A 23,183-nucleotide genomic window follows, 5' to 3' on the forward strand; every position below is an offset into this window, starting at 1 on the left:
GGGTAGTACTCTATGGCACTGGCACCTTATTTACCTTGTATTTATTGTTAATCTCTCGTCCATCGCAAAGGCCCAAGCAACTGAAAAAAGCGCAGATGGCTCCCGTATATAAGGCAAGTAAAAGAACGGAGCCGCATAATTACAGGCCAATACCCTTAACATTGGTTTTTCTGCAGAATTATTGATCACATTATGTGTTCGAATATAATAAATTTCCGTGAGACAGAAAAGTTTTTGTCCGCATATCAGCACTGATTTAGAAAGCGTCTCTCGTGCGAAATTGATCTTGCCCTTTCTTTCATGATATCTTGAAACGTTGAATGAAGTGCAACATGCAGATTTAACAGTCATTGATTTTCGGAAAGCGTTCGATTCGTTGCTCACTGCAAACTGTTGACGAAGGACCGAGCAAACGGATTAGGTCCCCAGATAAGAGAATATCTCGAAGGCTTTCTAAATAACCCAGTACGTTTTCCTCGACGGCGAGTGTTCATCTGAGACAAGGCTATCGTCAGGAGTGCCCGAGGGAAGTGTGATAGGACCGCGTTGTTCTCTATACATAAATAATCCGACGGACAGGGTGGGCAACAATCTGCAGCTGTTTGCTTGTGATGCTGTGGTTATGGGAAGATGTCGAAGTTGAGTAACTGTGGGATACAAGACGACTTAGACAAAATTTCCAGTAGGTGTGATGAATGGCAACTTGCTCTAAATGTAGAGAAATGTAAGTTAATGGGGTTCAGTAGGAAGAAAAGTCCTTTAACGTTCAAGTACAGCATTAGTAGCGTGCAACTTGACACAGTTACACCGATTAAATATCTAGGCGTGAAGGTGAAAAACGGTATGAAATGGAATGAGCACCTTAGGTCTGTAGTAGGGAAGGCGAATTCTCGATTTCGTTTTATTGACAGAATTTCGGAAAACTGTAGCTCATCTTAAAAGGCGATGGCATATGTAACGCTGATGTGACCTATTGTTGAGCACTGCTGGAGTGTTTGGGATAACGACCAGGTCGAATTACAAGAAGACATCGACATAACTCAGAGCCGTGCTGCTAGATTTGTTATCGGTAAGTTCGATCAGCAAGCAAGTATTACGGAGATTATTCGTGAACTCAAATGGGAATCCCTGGAGGGAAGGTGACGTTATTTTCGAGGAACACTATTGATAAAATTTAGAGAACCGACATCTGAAGCTGACAGCAGAATGGTTTTACGGCCGCCAACATAGATTTAGTGTAAGGACCACGAAGACAAGATGAGAGAAATTAGGGCTCGTAATAGGCTTATAGAGAATCGTTTTTCCGTCACTCTGTTTGCATCACATTTGCACTCCATTCTTGTTTATATAAAGAATTTAAGGAGTTTTTCATTGATATTATGTGGCATTCAAATATCTTTTTTTCTATTGCTTTAGAAAAAAAGAAACTGTGGGACTTCTTTCGGTGTAGAAAAACTCCGCTGGACGATAAGGAGAAACTTCTACAAGAAATACAGGTATTTAATTTTTTATTACGAAGAGACACAACTGTTCCTATCCATAGAGTATTAAAACAAATTTTCTCTATCCCATCTACAAATACGCTAAGGATATTCTAAAAATGCAATATCTGTAACTCGTTTGGTATGGTCTAATGAAACAATCACTATCAGAAATATTGTACTGAGCAGCCCTTACGTATATCGTACATGAAATATGACAGAGTATTATCTTATTTACATTCATTTCTTACATTACTTATAATAAACGGTGAATATACCGTTAGATTTTCGCTAGTGTGGCAAGACTTTTTGACATCCAGTCTAAACATTCTGCGTGGTGTCTGTTCTATATCGTGTCTCCCTACCACTTCCGCGCAACGACGCTCTGAGCGTGTTTTTTTAGGACATTGACTAGTTTGAACCTGGGACCTGTTGCTGGTAAGGAGACGCCAGACCACACATGACATGTAGAATTCAGAAGAGTTCAGTGAGCCTAGCGATGATATAACCAAATACTTAATGATTTCAGCGTCAGCTCCACTGCACTCCCTGTAAGAGAATCTTAATACTAACTAAATTTAGTGGAAGGGGTTCAAGGCTTTCCTATTTTTAGTTACCTGGTAAAATAACGTCGAAAAAACAGTTAAGTTTACCAAAAATGGTTCAAATGGCTCTGAGCACTATGGGACTCAACATCTTAGGTCATACGTGAACTTAGAACTACTTAAACCTAACTAACCTAAGGACATCACACACACCCATGCCCGAGGCAGGATTCGAACCTGCGACCGTAGCAGTTAAGTTTACCATCGGAAATTTTATTCTACTCACAAAACATTGTTTATAAATTGCACTAATGATAAAAGGAAATGTTTTAATATAGGATGGTAAAAACCAACTGCGTTCAACAAAAATGTGAACGAATATTCCCTGAATGGATTTCCAAGTTCTACAATGGATCGAAGGATGACCTATGCCATATCACATCTATAATCTAGGTTTAAATTAAGTTTCACAAGAGAGAAAACTATCAAAATGGTCTACAGTGACCCTCAATTATCTTAAATTACTTATCTAACTTGTCGTAAATTACAGTGGCTGATGTGGCTTCTCAATAACTATATAACAGAAAAATCATCGCGTTTCAGATTTTTACTTCAAGTGGCAAATGTGAACACCATGAGCTTTAATTGACGATCGACACTAGTATTACGCAAAAAGGGGTTGTAACAGATGAGACTTCTGCAGTTCTGAGTGAAGCCTTATGCGCTCAAAAATGTGGCATCGCGTGCGTTCATTACCTTGTTGGTGTTCGTCAGGGGGCGGCGGCCGGCGCAGCTCCGTCCAGCTCGCCCTCTCGGAAGCAACTCTCCAGCAACTCCCTCCTAACTCCTCCTTACTACAATTTACCGAAGTTGGTTTAAAAAAACTATCTGGCTGTGTTTTCATCTGACCAATCAGGGTCTGAATGTTAACCTTAAGCTCTGCCTACAAAAATTCTGTCTATCCAATGAGAAACGTTATACTTTTCGTGGTGGGGCAATGTTTTTAAAGTTTGAAACGTAACAGAGACGCGAAAAAGTCTCACGCTAAAACTTGAAGCTCGCGTGGTCCTTTTAGCGTTATCGTAAGATCTATACTGTTCTTCTGGAGCGCTCTATCTTTTAACATGGGCTGGGGGGTGATCCTAACGTAACAGAGACGCGAAAAAGTCTCACGCTAAAACTTGCGGGTGGTGTAGTCCTTTTTGTGTTATCGTAAGATCGATACTGTTCTTCTGGATGGCTCTAGCTTTTGACATGGGCTGGGGGGTGGTCCTAACGTAATAGAGACGCGAAAAAAGTCTCACGCTAAGACTTGTGGGTGGTGTGGTCCTAGCAGTTAGCTGGCGGCGTGGGTGTCCGTCCGTCCCTTATCGTAGGGCCTTCCAGCTTAACACGGTTCTGCTCTCGGCTTCTGTTCTCGTTTCTCCCCTTGGAACCGCGTCTGTCTCACGGTGGGAAGGTGTGACATGCATTTAGGCATTCTTGTTTTAGTCTGTGGTATTCCATTTGCTCACTGGTTACTCGTATTACTTTGGTTAATTTAATGTCACGATTTATTCGGAGCTATGTGACATACTACTGGATTTGCTTATCATGTCAGGGTTTTCATGGAAGGTGTTAGATTTGTCTGACACCTTACATATCACCATCCTTCGAACTTAATTATTATGCTGAAGTTAGAAGGGCGAAGTTTGTTTTTTTAGGAAGTTTGTTATCGAAAGTGAGGAGTCTTTCACATCGATTTTCTTAGAAATATTGTTTTTATAAATGTAGTAATTAAGTAAAATCTATTCCTATCAGTTTTCTAGATATCATGTACAAGTAAAATGTTTTTGTTTCTAGACACTGATTTCAACATTGTTACACTAACAAATAAGAATTATTTCCAAGAATTGCTTTGACAAAGAAATATACATACACAAGTATTGAGATATTATGCTAACAAATGGTACAAATGTTAAAAATAAGGAAAACATCCAACAAGATAATTTTTTATTCTTTGTTTTTATAAGGAGAAACTAAGTAAAATATAGTTATTCTTTTATTTTTATGAGGAGAAAATAAGTGGCATATAGTTTTAGTGTTTATTATGCCTTACTTTTGTTCTTTATATACTGTCCATTTCAGAACTAATGACTTATTTTTATCGATAGTCTATTTTTTATTTAAGTCCATAGTCAATGACTGTTATTTTGTAGTTTATTAGCTGTCTGGTGTGCTTAACTTATTTAGTTTTTCAAATGTTTCTTTTGCACAATTCCTACATCACATAATTTGATTTTACACATTCACACAATCCTATGAATGTTTAAGCATGAGGTTTGCAAATATTTTTGCACGAAGGTGATGGACTTGAGCGAGATGGATGTGGGCAAGTATTTAATGTACAGCTTCGTTCGTCATTCCTTGTTGGCTTTGCCAGTGTGTGTTGCTGTTATGGAGGTCCCATAATGGAATGGAGCTGTGAGTGCAGAATCTCGTGGTTTACTGGCTTTGTATGTGTGAAAGTCATCGTTATGTGTCGCTGAAAGCGGTCGTTTTTCATTGTAATACTTCGCAGACGACTAGTTTACAATAGGATAGGGATTTGGGAAGGTATGTCGTCTATTCTTCACCTATCGTCTTTCTTGGTCTCAATCTTGCGAATCTTCAACTTCTGTTCTTTCTGCTTTTTCTCTGCTTCTTACTTGATTCTTGGTTCTTCTCTGGGCAGGATATGGAAATATTTATTGATAACTAGTCGCTTTGAAGTTCTCCTCTTAGTAACAGTTTGATAAATGGTTTGGACATGTAATTTCTACTTTTGTGGACGTTTTCTTCAGTTTCGTGCATCAGCGTGCTATTTAATAGCAGTAGTGTGACTTTAACACATATTTTTTGCCAGTGGTGGCTTGCCCAAGCGGTCTTCTCGTCGGGCCGTTTTTCGCTCGCTCCGCTGAGTGGGGGCGCTTGGAGACCTTTCCGGCGTTCAGCGTCCCATCTCTGCAGGGCTCTGTCACTGTGTGACTTTGTGTTCGTTCCAGCAGGGTTCCGCCTAGTGGTCAAATTTATTGCCCACTTCAGTTACAAGGGCCTTCTGTTGGTCTCGCTGTCCTTTCCCTTCTCTCGACGCTTCTGCCTTGTAGGAATCGTGTCTTGCTAATTACGTCCTTTCCTTTCTTGATACTTCTCGCGTTGCAACTTGTGGGTCATTGCATCTGGTCTTTGTTGCAATTTTTACAATGGTTCTTACAAAAAGTTTTACTTATAGTCATGTAACATATGTCTAGTACCTACATTATTTTATGCCTCCTTAAAAAGCTTTACAAATTTTGGCGCCGTTTCCATGTTACAATTCTAAAATATTTTGAATCTTAACTTCTACAAAAATCCTCAAATTCGTTTTATTTTTATTTTTTGTGTAGTGTCGTGGTGTATAGCATTTTAGTATTTCATGCTGTTAGACTATCTACGCTTTATCCCTTCACCTTACTCTATGGTGCTATTGGTGTTATTATTGAAACTACTTTCTTTTTCCCACCTTTCTCTCTCTTCATTCTTCTTTCTCCTGACGATCTTATCTGCAACATAATCTTGAAATATTGTGCTGATTATTTACCAGTAATAAAATTAATCTTCAAACTTGTACTGAAAGTGCTTAATAATGCCACTCTTAGGTAAAAATACCTCTGCTTTATCTCATAAAATACCCTCTAATTCTCTTTTACTGTGTTCTGAAATACCTTGAACTTCTTGTAATTTCTCATCGATTTCTTTATGGACTTCTAACATGAGTTGAGGCGATTCCCCCTTTTGTGCATACCATTCTAATTCTTCATCCTCTGTATCTCGCGTCATTCTTAATTGTTTGCTTATAACTGGTATTTCTTCTAATTTTAGCTTTTGCTCAAAGAGAAGTGTGACATTCCCGAATGTTACGCTACTTCTCCCCATATCTATTATCGCTCGTCTCTCATTTAAAAAATCTGCACCTATAATCAAATCTACAGTTAGTTTAGGTTAATCATGAAGTTGGCTTCGATCTTTTGACCTTGACACGAAAGAGTTAACCTTGTTTGTCTCGTAACTTCCGCAACATTGTTTCTAATAGGACCTCTTACTTTAATCTTACGTGTTTTCAGAACTGGCAATTCCTCATTGGCATTACACTGCATGAATAAATTTTCTGAGATCGCAGTCAGTTCACTTCTGCTATCAATTACAATATTGACTGGGATATGCTTTACCATGGCCTTCACAATTGGTTGAATTTGAAAGGGTTGGTCCTGTTCTTCTTCTCCTTGCATCAATGAATCCTCCACTGAATCATACATGAGTCTTTGTAGGAATTTCCCTTGTGAATTCGAACTTTCTGTAGGATAAGCTTCGACTGCTACTTCTCTCTCTTTTATTTCCTCTTCTCTATTTCTTCCTTCATTTACGATTTCTTCAACAGCCTCTACTTTTTCCTCATCCTCGTCTATCTTCTCCTTCTTCGTCGCTACTTCCACATAATCGCATCTAAATGCTCTAATTATCGCTTCATAACTTCCTTCATTATATACGTTGGGTTGTGTGCCCACTCGTGACTTATTTTCAACTTCTGTCGACTGCACATTATCCTCATTGAATTCGCTTTCCCTGGTTTCCATCTCAAATAGCTCTGCAATACTCATTACTTCGTCATTTCGTCCTACATTCGTTGTGCATGCCTCTGGTAATTCATCTTCCTCGTCAGTATTCTCCCAATTCATTTCGTCCCAACACGATATTGTTATTTTCTTGTCTTCGTTTTCATCTGGTCCCTGTGGATTTGTTTCTTCCTTCTTCTCTTCTTGTGATAAGATTTTTACTTCTCTGTTCAAGGTGTTGCAATTGTCCTGGGTCTGTGCGTCATTCTCTTTGGCATGGGCCCTTAGCTGTCAATTCGAACGGTTATCGGGGTTTGGTGGTCTTACCTCCACCTCTTCTATCTTTATTCTCTTTTCTTGTTCAGCTTGTTGATAGTGGTTTCTTTGTTGATAATTTGTCGGTCTATTGGTTCTCCAGTACCCGTTCCGGTTGTCGTTATTCCCTCTGTAATAGTTGTTGCCGTTCCTGGGTGAATTATAGTTATGGCCATATTTTCTTCTAAATCCATAACCGGTTCTTTGTTGAAATCTATTGTCGTTTCTTGGTGCGAAGTTATCACATGGTTCGTAATTATAGTTTCCTCGTAGTGTGTCTTGTGGATTCCACTGCTTTTTGCTCTCGTTTTCACGTGCGCTTGGCCTTTTTCTTGCGTCATCTTCCGAAAATATGAACTCTAGTTCCCTTAGAATACCTTTAAATACTTCGACGTCATTGCCTCCGCGTCCTAGTAATGATTGCTGGTATTTCAATGGTAGCTTCATCGCGCATAATTTAATCAACTCTCCGTCACCGTATGGTACATCTAAGCATTGATTTTTCTTTGCCATTAATTCGAAAAATTTCACGGGACTCTTCTCTCCTGAATTTTCAAAATATGGGTTCTGTAATAATTCGTACTTCACTCTGTTCTGTGCTTCGCTGGACCAATATCGTGAGAGAAACTTCTCTCTGAAATCTTCGTACGATCGGCATGTCGCTGCAACATTCTGCATGGTTTCTGCGACTGTTCCTGACATGTGTGCACATATAAAGTCTAATTTGTGTGCTAGCGTCCAGTGTTCTGGTAATACTACTCGGAATTGATCAATAAAAGTTCGTGGATGTAATGAGTTTCCTTCTTGAAAGTGTTGAAATTTTCTGACTGTGAGGAAATGATCGTTGTCGTACTTCGTCATAGTTCCATATGAAATTCGCGATTCTTCGCCACTTTTGTTTCTGATCATTTCTCCCGTCGTTCTTTCCGGTTGTGGTAGATCCATTGGATATTGTCCACTGTAACTTTCACCTACCCTTGCTTAGTATCGTTGGAGTGATACGCAATAATTTTCTTCCATCGGTTGTGAACGTGTAGCTGAATGCATTGCACTGTACTCTTCGTGACCTGGCTTTCCATTGTCACGTATGTTACTTTCCGCCTGTGATTGGAATCGCAAATGCATGATATCTTCGTTAATTGCTTGTTTTTCCGGTGCTGTTACAGATACGGATGTGGTTGCAGACTCTGTGCTTGTTCGATCCTGTTCACTACGATCTTCTATGGTTTGCAACAACTCTGTTCGCAATTTCTGAAATTGTCGCTTCGTTTGCGCTTCTATTTTGACTATGCGGTTATCATATCTTTTCAGCGCTGCTTTCGTGATACGTTTGTGTAACACTCTGTTTTCAACAACTTCACGCGCTGTACCTGCTGCTTGTCTAGTAATTACGTTTATCCGTTTCTCTAGTTTCTTGACTTCTTCCTGGGTGTTGTTACGTAATGTTTTGATCTCGTCCTGAGTGTCATTACGCAATGTTTGTACGTCCACTTGTACCTTGTGAATGTCTTTTCTCAATTGATTGTAACCTGTTATCAAGTTTCCTATCACTTCTCGAGATTCTTTTGCCTCGTCTTCAATATGACTTAGGTGTAACTGAATTTTTTTGTTTTGTTCTTTAATCTCACGCATTTGTCTCGTGGTTTCTGCATTCTGAATTTGAATTTGGTTCGCTATGTCTTTATTTTGTCTTGTGATGGTTTCCGTAATTTGTTGTAGTAATTCTGCCAGATTGGTGGGTCCTATTGCGTTTTCTTCCGACGTCCTACGCTCTGTGTTTTCGCCCAATTGTTGGTGTGCAACCGATTGCATTGAACTGTGCGGTGACACGTTTCTGCTCGCATTCCTTGTACTCTGTGCTGAGGGAGCTCTGATTACTTGCCCTAGCAGTTAGCTGGCGACGTGGGTGTCCGTCCGTCCTTTATCGTAGGGCCTTCCAGCTTAACACGGTTCTGCTCTCGGCTTCTGTTCTCGTTTCTCCCCTCCGAACTGCGTCTGTCTCACGGTGGGAAGGTATGACATGCATTTAGGCATTCTTGTGTTAGTCTGTGGTATTCCATTTGTTCACTCGTTACTCGTATTGCTTTGGTTAATTTAATGTCACGATTTATTCGGAGCTATGTGACATACTACTGGATTTGCTTATCATGTCAGGGTTTTCATGGAAGGTGTTGGATTTGCCTGACACCTTACACCGTGAAAATGCTCGTGGTACACAACTGATACATAGTCATCAGATATTACAGATTTAGGTATTGTTTTAGAAAAAAAATATTATTAATAACTACGTTGCTTCAGTGCTGTCGTCGTTGCTACTGAAGTAGTTTACGTCTTTGAGCTCTACGGTGTTTTTATGAAGGATCGTGTGAACGTGAAATATAACCTTTGACTACACGAATACTCTGGCAGTGACTGCACGAATATTTTCGCAATCATGATAATAGTTCATGCTGTAACAAATGTAGGAAAGGGCAAAGGAATGCATTTTACGAAACGCGGTCTATATAGTTCCTTCTGACGGCAAGATTAATAAACCTTAACTAGAGTTCATTATGTAACAATAAAAGCTTGGTGCCTGAGAATATAAACTAATCGTCACATATTCCAGTCATGCATTCAACAGGGGTCTGCAGCTTCAGACCTAAAAATATATTAGCTTGGATAGATGAATCAGACTAGTCAACGGACTGAAGATCACAGCATCAGCAACGACAATTTAAAAAAGTAAATATTATTTTATTTGCAAATATTAGGAATAGAAGTAGTTGGTAAAGGTCTCATGGTTTCTCAGATATTTTCAGAGATTAGATCTCTGTCGAAATGATACAAAAGTTGGTTTATCTGGGCTCTCTAGACAATTCTGATTTGCAGGATTGATTTTGAGTTCGTTCCTTCAGACCACTGTGAGTAACTACGTATATGTGTTTGGCCACATGCAAAAAATTCAAGCATAAAGGTTTACACTGATTCGGCATGAGAAAGAAGCAAGTTATATAACTGTCCACAGAGACGATTTACATGCAAACCATACGGACGTACACTTGGTGACAAAAGTCGTGGAATAGCGATGTGCACTTATACAGATGCGGTGGTATCACGTACACAAGGTATAAAAGGGCAGTGCATTGGCGGAGGTGTAATTTGAACCATGTAATTCATATGAAAATGTTTCCAACGTGATTGTAGCCCGATGACGCCAATTAAAGACTTTGAACACGGAATGGTAGTTGAGACTAAATCATGGGACATTCCATTTCGGAAATCGCTAGGGAATCCAATATTCTGAGCTCCACAGCGTCAAGAGTGTACCGAGAATACCACGTTTCAGGCATTACCTGTCACCACGGGCAACGCAGTGGCCGACGGCCTTCACTTAACGACCGAGAGCAGCAGCGTTTGAGTAGAGCTGCCAGTGCTAACAGGCAAATAACACTGCTTGAAATACACCAGAGCTCAATGTGGGACATAGGACTAACATATCCCTTAGGACAGTGTGGCAAAATTTGGTGTTAGTGGGCTACGGCAGCAGACGATCGACGCGAGGGCCTTTACTAACAGCACGACATCTCCTGCAGCCCCTCTCCTGCGCTCTAGAGCATATCGGTTGGACCGTAGACGACTGGAAAACCGTGGCTTGGTCATATCAGTCCCGATTTCAGTTGGTAACAGCTGATAGTAGGCTTCGAGTGTGGCAGAGACCTCATGGGCCAAAGTTGTCACCAAGGCACTGTGGAAGCTGGTGGTGGCTCCATAATATGCTGTGGGGTGTGTTTACATGGAATGGACTGCGTCCTCTGGCCCAGGTGAGCCGATCATTGACTGAAATTGGTTATGTTCGGCTACTTGGATGCCATTTCAGCTATTTGTGGACTTCATGTTCCCAGACACCAACGTAATCTTTATGGATGACAAAGGGCCATGCCACCAGGCCACAATTATTCGCGATTAGTTTGAAGAAAATTCTGGACTATTCGAGTGAATGATTTGTCCACCCAGATCGCCCGACATGTATCCCATCGGACATATATGAGACGTAATCGTTGGGCCAGTTCGTGCACAAAAACCTGCACTGGCAACACTTCCGCAGTTATGGACTGCTATAGAGGCAGTATGGCTCAGTATTTTTGTAGGCGGCTTCCAAGGACTCACTGAGTCCATGCCACGTCGAGTTGCTGCACTAAGCCGAGCAAAAGGTGGTCCCACACGATATTAAGAAGTATCCCATGACTTTTGTCACCTCAGTGTACAGCGTAAAGCAGAGAGGCATGGCAATTCCACAATGGCAAAGACTAAAATATTTAAGAATCTAAACAGAGAGAATGGACCTGTGACTCCTACTGATAAAACTACAGTCTGAGACGCATTGTCGTCGCAGCATGTCTAACATAGGGTGTCTGGTACCGATAACGAACGATTGAGATCGTGTCATTTATTGTTCCATAGGTACAGACAATAGAATCGCGTGACACATTGCTGACAAGTTACTGGTGCACACATATTCATAATCATAGGGAGTATAACACGCTCTGACAAGCTCTGAAAGTGTCGAGATCGTACAGCAGCGAGGCACTGAATGTGTTTAAGAATACTGCCTTGTTGCATCTGCGAGAGTGTCACTGGCATTAATTATCCAAATAAGGATAAATTGACCGAGCGAGGTGGCGCAGTGGTTACACACTGGACTCGCATTCGGGAGGACGACGGTTCAATCCCGCGTCCGGCCATCCTGATTTAGGTTTTCCGTGATTTCCCTAAATCGCTCCAGGCAAATGCCGGGATGGTTCCTTTCAAAGGGCGCGGCCGACTTCCTTCCCCATCCTTCCCTAATCCGATGAGACCGATGACCATGCTGTCTGGTCTCCTTCCCCAACCAACCAACCCACCAAGGATAAATTGAAATACAGGTGTTTAGTGACTAGGGCGACTGCACAGAGCGTAGAGAAGTAGCGTACCGAAATTGACATAGGTTGGTTTGACGATAAAACAAATGGGATTTGATCGTATTTTAGTCACGAAACTAAATCGCTGTTAAAATATCATTACTATTATCACTATTTCATAAGACTATAATACAGACTAAATAAGTTACCAGTAACTAAAATTTTCAGATACTAGCATTAATGCACGACACGATGTGTTGTAGATTACAGCTTATGAAGGGAATGTATGAACAACATCTTCCTCACCTAATTCACCTACTGAACACATACTTGGTACTTTGTACTGAGCACGTACGACTAAGAAGTGAGACATACAGCTAATAAAAGCTTCACTATCTCATGGCAATGCTTTCTCACAGTTTAAGTAGTTCCCGCAATAGACAAGAAACTTCTTCGTTGCTTCCTTAGGTACTTTGCAACAGATAATCGAACAAATTGGCATCACAACACAACAGTGACAACATATTGGCTACTATACTGCTGAATACTATATTAATTGTAATTATTACTAGTGAACAGTGCTCAGACGCAAAGCATTGGCAGTCTGAAGTCTGTCAACTTGTACTACTTCAGAGGCAAGAAGTCCAGTGCTCAAATGATTTACAAACAGCTGGGTGGGGGCTAAGTATGATACACACATTTGAATTTGGTTGATTTTAAATAAATAGAGGTGCAGGGTATGGGTGAAGGAAGTGTCGTTAGAGAGGGGTCGGTGAGAGGAATCACGTTTTGTAACAAATATCTACCCTCAATACTGATTATTAGCTTTATTTTTTAAGAAGGAATTGTAGGAAGCACTCGTAATGCACTCAGAATGGCTTCCCATTCTATAAAAAAACCCAGGTTGTTTACAGTAAGCAGTTCCAACTGTCCCACTGATTCATTAGTTCATGTTTTACTAAAACGCATATGAAAACTAAATATATCTCGTTCGTCGTTTTAAAAATAAGAGTTCCAAGAAAATTATTTTTCTTTTTAAAGTTTAGTTAGGCACTATGACGGTGATGGTGGTGAGGAAGGTTGCTGTACTAGCTAATATCTGACTACACACAAAAAGGCTTGGAACCGCTGGACCATAGGGGTAGCTGAAATGCCGAAGAAGCAGAACTGATAGACGTTGGGGAAAAGCTTATATTTTTCAAAAGTCAACTCAGAAAAAGAATTTGAAAAAATTTTCTATTCGCCATAGATATGAAAATAATGCCAGATAGCTAAGAAAAATGATCAAGGTTTAGCTGAAGGAAGTGTGCTACTAAAAGAGAGTAATGTAGCGTAAAATATTCAAACGTACAAATTCTTACAGATTCAGCTCCACTGCATGTACAGTTCCATGAAAGTACTCATTGAACCATCTTGTAAATATTCACCTAAACGAATTTCGAAAGCATTATAAAAAAAGAACAATATAGTACTATATTCATAGAAGCTGCATGACCGATTTGTCCCTGGTTTCCGATCCTCAGTTACTGTTCAGATCAAAGTCCGCTACGTTGTAAAATTATGTAGTATTAATCTTGGTAATACAATGGGAATTTACGTTCGAAGTACGTAGAACAACCAAGTACAACGCTTCCGTTTCTTTTGACCACTTGCATGCCAAAAACTGCGGAGAAATTATAGAAGAAAAATAAACTGACATGATTAGCGGTCGATTTTTCATCGTTACTCTATTGTCAAGTAGAAGAAGCTAAGATCTGGAAGTCTGTAACTTTTAAGAAATTCCACAACAGAATGTAGTTATCAGAATCCGGAAAACTGTATCACGTTATCACTTCTTCATTTTCTCCGTGAGTGGGACATTTTCTATTGTAACTGTGATTGACACTACACTGCTGGTTTTATTTCAGACAAGAAGTGTTTCTTACTGCACAAACCATTTCAGACTCAGTGTATTTATATTCTGGTACTTTTTACAGTTTTTGCCTTAGTTTGTTGCGTTTTGAATATCTGTCACACAAGTATTCTCCAATTACTACATTTTCTCTACATTCCTACGTCAATTTAAAACAAAATCTTAAAGATATTTTAAAGTAGAGTACAGTGAATATTTTTAGCAAACTTCTTGCGAATTTCCATTCCAACTACACTTATAATTGGAAACTCAAACATTTTTACTTTTTTTTTGTTAGCTGAAGAAAACACGGCACAGACACAAAATTATTATAATTTTCTGTTTCCACGTCAGGTCTATGGGATGTACAAAACTCACTTTTAAGTGTGTGAAAACCTCTTGTTCGGATTTACTAATTCCGTAGGAGCCAAAGAAAGACGAACCTGAGCGTAGCAAGAAGGGTCGCCTCGGAATGCGACTGGCGTGGCGTCGTAAGCATGCAGCTCCCACCATTACCGAAGAAGAAATCGATGCCCCCGACTGGTGGACCAAGTACTACGCCTCACTGCCACAGGTCAGTCTCTGTTCCAGGCACAGGTGGCGTGGCTCGTTCGGTGGTAAAATTTAATTTGTTTCTCTTAAAAAGATTTAAACTAAGTGGATCGCAGAACTGTATAAAAATAGGTACAAAAGCCATTCACAGCAGAAACAGAGTTCATGTGCAATTGGATGAAAAAATTCTCAGTAGGTTTAACGGTTTTTCAGGCTGTCCAGGAAAAAGAGTGTCATTTCCCTCCGCAGCACCGAGCGGGGTGGCACAGTGGTTAGACACTGGACTCGCATTCGGGAGGACGACGGTTCAATCCCGCGTCCGGCCATCCTGATTTAGGTTTTACGTGATTTCCCTAAATCACTCCAGGCAAATGCCGGGATGGTTCCTCTGAAAGGGCACGGCCGACTTCCTTCCCAATCCTTCCCTAATCCGATGAGACCGATGACCACGCTGTCTGGTCTCCTTCCCCAAACCAACCAACCTCCGCAGCAGCAGTTTCAGGGCACTCTTGCAGCCACGACCAATGCAAACATTCATGGAACAATTTCGAAAAAATCTTCACTCCTTTCTCTTTCGCTTCCTCGTACAGACCTCATCAAAGAGCAGAAAGTGACCACTGCAACACTCTGGTGCGCAAAGACCCTCTCTCTTCTGCACAATTTAGTCACCACAGTATTTTGTATTTTATCCGCTCGTAGACGATACCTGATGGCTTCGTAAGACTACAGTCAATTTTAAACGGCTGAGTCAGTTTAGTAGATACAGGAGAATACCACCATTTGATGCACTAGGTGTGACCGACTGTGCTTCATGTTTAAACCAAAATGCTGCAGTTCGAAAAAGAAAAAAAGAAACATCGTTTTCTGCTCTAGAAAACAGAAGAAAAGAGTGAAATTTTAAGATCGAAAAAGATATACTCTCCAGGAATTTCCATCTTCTGGAATTTTGTAGAGTACAACAAAGCAGTCATACAATTACGAATTTTGCTACTCATTCGGCATGGCTGTACAAGTAAGTATCGAACTAGGCTGTTAGGTGAGTTCTGTAGGTCAATTTTAGCGTGATCGTGGGAGGATCCCCACATTCATCTCGCTCAATGATGGCTCTGTATTATACTTTATGAAAATGATTTTAGAACGTAGCTTTCGCAATACATAATGATCGAGTGTAATCTTGCCAGTCAACATAAAGAAATTGTAGGCATAAGATTAAGCAAGTGAATACGTTAACATGTTCCGATGTATAGTTTTGCGAGCGAAGTATTAAGGACGGCATGAAAGTTGTATAAACAGTTATTTACAGTTTACTTCTTGTTTCTCCAGAGGGTTAACGAAGGTTTGCTTTGTTGGTTATTTTTGTTTGTATTCAGTTTGCTTTTTCTGACTATCTTTCAATTAACAACATTGCTGACATATGAAATATATTTTGTGTTTCCTTGCTCTATTCCTAACTTGCAAGCAACAGACCAACCACATACATTGAAAAATATTAACAAAAGGTATTAACATCGTTCTTAATGAGTGAGGATGGTCTGTTGTTTGACAGAAATTTATAGTTTTAACAAAGGAGAAACATCATGATTGTTTCAAAAGTATAACTGTACATCATTGCCTGTTCAAAATAATATGAAATGTGCTTATCTTTCAGGTATCCAAGTAAATTATTTTCAAAAATATTTTTGATACACATTTATGGATCGTTTAAGATAGTGTACGTTTTCTCAAACATAACTCTACTTGCACGAAATGTCTCCGATTTTATCGAAACTATCATGTTAAAAACATGACAATTTTAGAGAAATCATATTATTGATTGGCAGATCGTATCATCAGTTTTTTCCGCCTTTTCAAATTAAATTTGGGCGTTTTGAACTCCGCCTTCGATAACACAATGTCTCTATTTCTTATTTACCTAGATATATTTCGACAACTGTGTGTCATCTTCTGTAGGTCTCGATTTACTTTTGTAAAAATTTTATACAGCACTAATGGTTGTTTTTCTGTTTTAAGTATAAAATTTTTAAGAAGTGCGTATTTAATTTTGTTTGGAGCAGTCATCTGAAATTACACTAACTGTGAAAATGGATTCATACAGAAAGGCTTGCATTTACTCCTTTTTATGATTTTACATCACGTCACTGCATTCGAATAATTTGCTTACAGAGTTATTAACTTTGAAAACAGTTTCCCGAGAGCAGTAGTGGCATATGCCCTACGTTTTACATCCCCCTTGTTCTAATTACATACACTTAATTTTCACCCGTTTTACACTTAATCCTCATGTAAATCAGTCATTTTCATTCTCAGAACGATACTTGAGAGTGAACTTATGTCACCACTGTCATCGAGGGTCGCTATGTTTTTACCGCTGATCACTTGTTTCTTCTTTTGTTCTTGTACAGTGCGACGCTAATTTTTAATGACTGGCACAAGATTTCGTGCTGCGTCTGCCAGGGGGAAACATACTGAAGAAGCAAGGACTAGAAATACCACACCATAATAACAACACTGTACAGCAAGATCTCAACACCAAGAACACACAAATCCAACAGATTTGGAATCAGTTAGCTAACCTGCAGTCCGTGCAAATCTGTCGACATACGTCATACATGCACGAGCTCTGGAACTGGGTGTTCTGAACGCCTCAGAGCCATAAACGGTGGCGGTACAAGCTTCACTTTTGCAGATCATATGTAGAGGAAAACCAACACCAAATTAATACAGAAGCTGATCTCAAGATTTTCAGAGAAAGCAATAGTCCATGATGTATCATGCAGTACGAGAGAAAGCAGCGTGACTTGGCGTGACGGCGATAGAGAGCGAGAGACAAAGATATTCTTTATTACTCTGTGGCAGTTAGCGCTCAGATAATTATTCTTAGGTAGAAAGTCTTTGTTCTTGTTAAAAAGTAATTCATTAAGAGTTTTCATTCTTGTGAAGTAGAAATCGACGCCATTGTGAGATTTTGAAGGAAATTGTAGTACACTATTGGACATTAAAATGTGGCCGAGCAACTGGCTCGTCAGAATACGCCAGTCACTACTCTTGATGAACTGTGGTATCGTATTGAGGCTGCACGGGCAGCTGTACCTGTACACGCCATCCAAGTTCTGTTTGACCCAATGCCCAGGCGTATCAAGGCCGTTATTACGGCCAGAGGTGGTTGTTCTGGGTACTGATTTCTCAGTATCTATGCACCCAGATTGCGTGAAAATGTAATCACATGTCAGTTCTAGTATAATATATTTGTTCAATGAATACCCGTTTATCATCTGCATTTCTTCTTGGTGTAGCAATTTTAACGGCCAGTAGTGTATATATCTGTATATAAGCCAGTGAACAGATAATTCATGTTACGAGAAGAATTTCATTGACAAAAGTCAATAAAAGAAGTTACGTGTTTATTCCACAACTGACGTAGACTTCAGTTATGATCTATTAATTAATACCAGCTCGAGAACATTTCCGAAGGGAGCGTTCAGTTCTAATTAAATAGTTTGATGCTTTCTTCGGAAAAAGAGTAATTTCACGGATCATTTAAATGCACCAACGTTGGACATTTCTAAGACCTGAAAGCGTATCTGATTTCTATGCAACAGAGCCCAGACGAATATTTCTCCGCAACTTTGATTAACACTTTTAGCTTCAGTACAGCGTCTGAAGCAGCTGGAGCAGATCGCAACAACAACGGAAGCGTGTAGTGTGAAAGCAGTTTCACACATCGCCTTGTATCAAGCTAACGGTGTAGGTATTTAACACAACAGAACACACACAGTCACTCATACATATAAAGACAAACACAAGGTGGTGTGGGAAACATATATAGAGAGAGACACTCACTCAATATAAGTGCTCATCAGAGAGACTTTATAAGTCTCCACCAGAAGATTACAATGGAAGACTACTACCACACACGAAAAGAAGTTAGACATGGAAAGAGTATTTTGAACGACTACACAATACTATGTAACAAAACACTATTTGTAACACTTAAGTAATTATATAAGAACACTTTATTAAAAAAATGTAGTACAATCAAACATCTTCGTTTATCCAAAAACAGCTGGTTCTCAACTCACTCCTCCCGCCCGCCATCTCTCTTTCTCTCTCTCCTCTCTTTCTCCCCTCTTTCTCTCTCTCTCTCTCTCTCTCTCTCTCTCTCTCTCACACACACACACACACACACACACACGCACACACACACACACACACACAAATCAAATTAGTTTCTCCCTAGCAGATGCATCACGAAAACGTGCACCAGAAGTTCAAAATTAACACCCCATTAGGCAAAACGAGGAACAAGTGGAGTAAGCGTCGATAGTAACATATCGTCTCTCGATGAATATGGGGACATAATCTTAAAGCTACCTGTTTCTTTTAATTTGTGGTTCTACCCATTTCACCTGCTCTACATTGCAAACTGTCTTAATATTGTTGCTTGACATGGCTGTTCTCTTTAAAAATATTCTCAATTTTTAGCTTATTAAGTACTGTCTTGAACTCAGATATAGTTGGTTCTGTATCCTGAATAATACTAATAATTAATATAAGTAACTGCATACTGTCGTCGGAGATACCTTGAATATTGGTCTTAAGACTATGTTATTTATTAGACCTGTCTTCTTAATGTTTGGTTTTAGCAGTTGGCTATGCTAATCTGCAACTTTGTGGTAGGAATTAAATAACCTCACTAATTGCGAGAAATTCTTTTCGAAAGAAGTATCTCAGAAATATGTGATGAAACCATAATCAACCTCCATTTCTTTGTTGTTTCCTGTTAAATATGCCAATAGATTTTTAAGATTGCTTATGATGAGGTTAAAATTTTCTGCAGATGCTTCGTACATATTTAAAATTAGAAAGGACTTGATTTGAAATACTACTATCATCACACATGCTTGCAAGTACTGTCCTGTTGCGAAATTTATTAATATTACTAGCTGCGCCCCGCAGTCTTACGCGCTGTTAAACAATAATTTATAAAGAATCTCGAATTTTGGGGGGAATTCTTTCTCCCAGAGCTGTGCTGATGTCTCATTACACCCCCCACCCGGGATTTGGCGGGAAATTAAAATGGCGGTGCCCTTTCCGGGACTCAGATGTAGTCAATTTGGACGGAAAGCCCAAGTGCACCCCTCAACACATGGAAACTGTCTAGATGCAGGAGAGGAATGTCAGGTTAGTGTAGTTTATTTACTTTGGTTGGGAAACTCAAGTGAAGATCGGTCCTAATTACGTAATTAATCATAAAGGTCGGTCCTAACTACACAACTACAGGGTGGTCCATTGATCGTGACCGGGCCAAATATCTCACGAAATAAGCGTCAAACTAAAAAACTACAAAGAATGAAACTTGTCTAGCTTGAAGGGAGAAACAAGTTGGCGCTATGGTTGACCCACTAGATGGCGCTGTCATATGTCAAACGGATATCAACTGCGTTTTTTTTAAAAATAGGAACTCCCATTTTTATTACATATTCGTGAAGTACGTAAAGAAATGTGAATGTTTTAGTTGGACCACTTTTTTCGCTTTGTGATAGATGGTGCTGTAATAGTCACAACCATATAGCTCACAGTTTTAGACGAACAATTGGTAACAGGTAGGTTTTTTAAATTAAAATATTACAGAACGTAGGTACGTTTGAACATTTTATTTTGGTTGTTCCAATGTGATACATGTACAGTCGTGCTCAAAAGTATCCGAACGACCTGAACTGCATTTCGCCTGATTCGCAAACAACCGGCATAACGCGGCTGTCTAGCACGTCCTCTAATCGCTCCTTGGTACAGTCGATTGACTATTGAAATGGTTCCAACATGTGACCACTAGAAAACACTGCTCTGTATCGCAGTAACTCAAGATGTTACGATAGAAAAATGAGTCACAGAGAAGAGGGTTTGGTGGTCTGTTGGACTGATGGTAGGTTTTTATACCTATGGTCTGTGTTCGATTCCCACTTCTGTCAATGATTTTAGATAGGGAGAGAAAGATTCCATTCTCTTCTGACTACACCAAGTGAAGAAGATATAATGGCAGTGTGGTCTGAAATTCACATTAAAGATGGTATTCCTTCTCTGCCAAGTAACCGTTAGGTTGAACCACAATAAAGTCTGGAGTGGCGACATGTAGAAACTCTGTCACCAGTAACCTTTCTTATACTAGTTATTGATTTCTAGTGACGAAACAAACGCTATGTTGGGTCACAGGACACTTATTCCATCTTTTATCTGAGCTTCTGTATGTCGATAAAATTGGTTCTGAACTGAGAATGCAACTCAGACCGCCCTTAACGCGGAATTTGATCCCTTCGTGACAATACAGCTCGGCTACAATTTGTTGTTTGTTGAAAACTGCAGAGTCCTCAACATCTCCACATATTACGCGTGAGTGGGTTCGAATCCTGGCACTAAAGATTTCATTATGTATTATCAAGCTCTAGCATGAGAACACCTATCTGCTGGTGGATAATAATTTTAATTTTTAAGGTTTTTTTCATTCGTTGTCAACACTAACGATATCTGACGTTTTTGACTCCCAGTGGGACACAGAACTATTTGCGAGAACACTGTAAGTTAAAGATGTTATTCCGAGCTGCTGGTGGAGAAAAATTCGCTAGCTGACGTCTCTTTGTGTGTAGTCAACAACGATATGTGTGGGGCTCTATTCCCAGTGAGCAGTGAACTCTTCGTCATATTATTTCTAGTTCAAACATGCTCACATGTCGCTGCTGGTGCAACAAACCCATATTTAACGTTCGTTTACTCTAGAATATAAGAGAGATAGGTACCGGGTTGGAGTCCTGGGAAGGAAAAAATTAATGTTTCGTCTCGTCACTTCAGTTAAAACATCTAGCTACTGCCGAGAAAATCCGATATGTCACAGTTGATTATGCTTTGATATCAATCCGATTAGGTTCAAATGGTTCAAATGGCTCTGAGCACTATGGGACTTAACATCTGTGGTCATCAGTCCCCTAGAACTTAGAACTACTTGAACCTAACTAATCGAAGGACATCACACACATCCATGCCCGAGGCAGGATTCGAACCTGCGACCGTAGCGGTCACGCGGATTCAGACTGAAGTGAATCCGATTAGGTTCTGGGTTCGAATCCCTGTCCAACACAAAACTTTATCTCACTGCATTTCAAGTAAGTTACTTGTGAAGAAGCAATATTTAACATCTCTCGTAGTTCGTTAACAGGGACAATAGATGCTGGGGAGGAATTCGCGTCCGTTAAAAATGTTTGAGTTATGTAAATTAAAGTTGATATTTGCTAACTGATACTGTCTAAAATCGAGGTATATCACTCTCTGTATGCCTAATCAGGAATGACTGTTAGTTTGCGTCAGTCACGAAATCTTTGCTTAGTCTGCCTGATCTGGGTTTGAATCCATATGCAGAACGAGACGGTTCGTCGTGTCATTTGAAGTTCATACATATTCTCAAGAAAGATTAAGGAAAGGCAAACCTACGTTTCTAGCATTTGTAGACTTAGAGAAAGCTTTTGACAATGTTAACTGGAATACTCTCTTTCAAATTCTGAAGGTGGCAGGGGTAAAATACAGGGAGCGAAAGGCTATTTACAGTTTGTACAGAAACCAGATGGCAGTTATAAGAATCGAGGGGCATGAAAGGGAAGCAGTGGTTGGGAAAGGAGTAAGACAGGGTTGTAGCCTCTCCCCGATGTTATTCAATCTGTATATTGAGCAAGCAGTAAAGGAAACAAAAGAAAAATTCGGAGTAGGTATTAAAATTCATGGAGAAGAAGTAAAAACTTTGAGGTTCGCCGATGACATTGTAATTCTGTCAGAGACAGCAAAGGACTTGGAAGAGCAGTTGAACGGAATGGAGAGTGTCTTGAAAGGAGGATATAAGATGAACATCAACAAAAGCAAAACGAGGATAATGGAATGTAGTCAAATTAAGTTGGGTGATGCTGAGGGAATTAGATTAGGAAATGAGAAACTTAAAGTAGTAAAAGATTTTTGCTATTTAGGGAGTAAAATAACCGATGATGGTCGAAGTAGAGAGGATATAAAATGTAGACTGGCAATGGCAAGGAAAGCGTTTCTCAAGAAGAAGAATTTGTTAACATCGAGTATAGATTTAAGTGTCAGGAAGTCGTTTCTGAAAGTATTTGTATGGAGTGTAGCCATATATGGAAGTGAAACATGGACGGTAACTAGTTTGGACAAGAAGAGAATAGAAGCTTTCGAAATGTGGTGCTACAGAAGAATGCTGAAGATCAGGTGGGTAGATCACGTAACTAATGAGGAGGTATTGAATAGGATTGGGGAAAAGAGAAGTTTGTGGCACAACTTGACTAGAAGAAGGGATCGGTTGGTAGGACATGTTTTGAGGCATCAAGGGATCACAAATTTAGCATTGGAGGGCAGTGTGGAGGGTAAAAATCGTAGAGGGAGACCAAGAGATGAATACACTAAGCAGATTCAGAAGGATGTAGGTTGTAGTAGATACTGGGAGATGAAGAAGCTTGCACAGGATAGAGTAGCATGGAGAGCTGCATCAAACCAGTCTCAGGACTGAAGACCACAACAACAACAACATATTCTCAACTAGCTGCTCGTGGATAACTTAAATTTTTAATATCATTTTGTGTTAAATAATGGGTAGTGTATGTTACTTTGAAGAGGAAATCATGAATACGACGAACTTACTACGTGCATTACCTATCTTACGTAATAATCGAGGTGTCAGTATTTTGGGACAGAAAAAGGGTTCAACTCGTTGATTTTTTGAAAGAGTTGAAACAATAAATACTGCAAGATATTGTGAGGCCATGAAGAAACTTCGCAGAGCCGTACAAAACAAACGTCGTAGGATGCTTACAATGGGAATCTGTCTCCTTCATGACAATGTGCGTCTGCACACTGCTCATACA

The 23,183-nt window shown here is 39.8% G+C and overlaps 1 protein-coding gene across 1 annotated transcript in view; it reads left to right on the forward strand.

The window, feature by feature from the left end:
* Positions 1–23,183, forward strand: part of LOC126103249 (otoferlin-like) — a 159,481-nt gene that overhangs the window by 56,208 nt on the left and 80,090 nt on the right. The window contains exon 6 of the mRNA XM_049912330.1: positions 14,147–14,296. Coding sequence (XP_049768287.1) covers positions 14,147–14,296 — 150 coding nt within the window. The remainder of the gene's footprint in view (positions 1–14,146; positions 14,297–23,183) is intronic.

This window comes from Schistocerca cancellata, chromosome 1 (assembly GCF_023864275.1).
Source record: "Schistocerca cancellata isolate TAMUIC-IGC-003103 chromosome 1, iqSchCanc2.1, whole genome shotgun sequence".
NCBI lineage: Eukaryota > Metazoa > Arthropoda > Insecta > Orthoptera > Acrididae > Schistocerca > Schistocerca cancellata.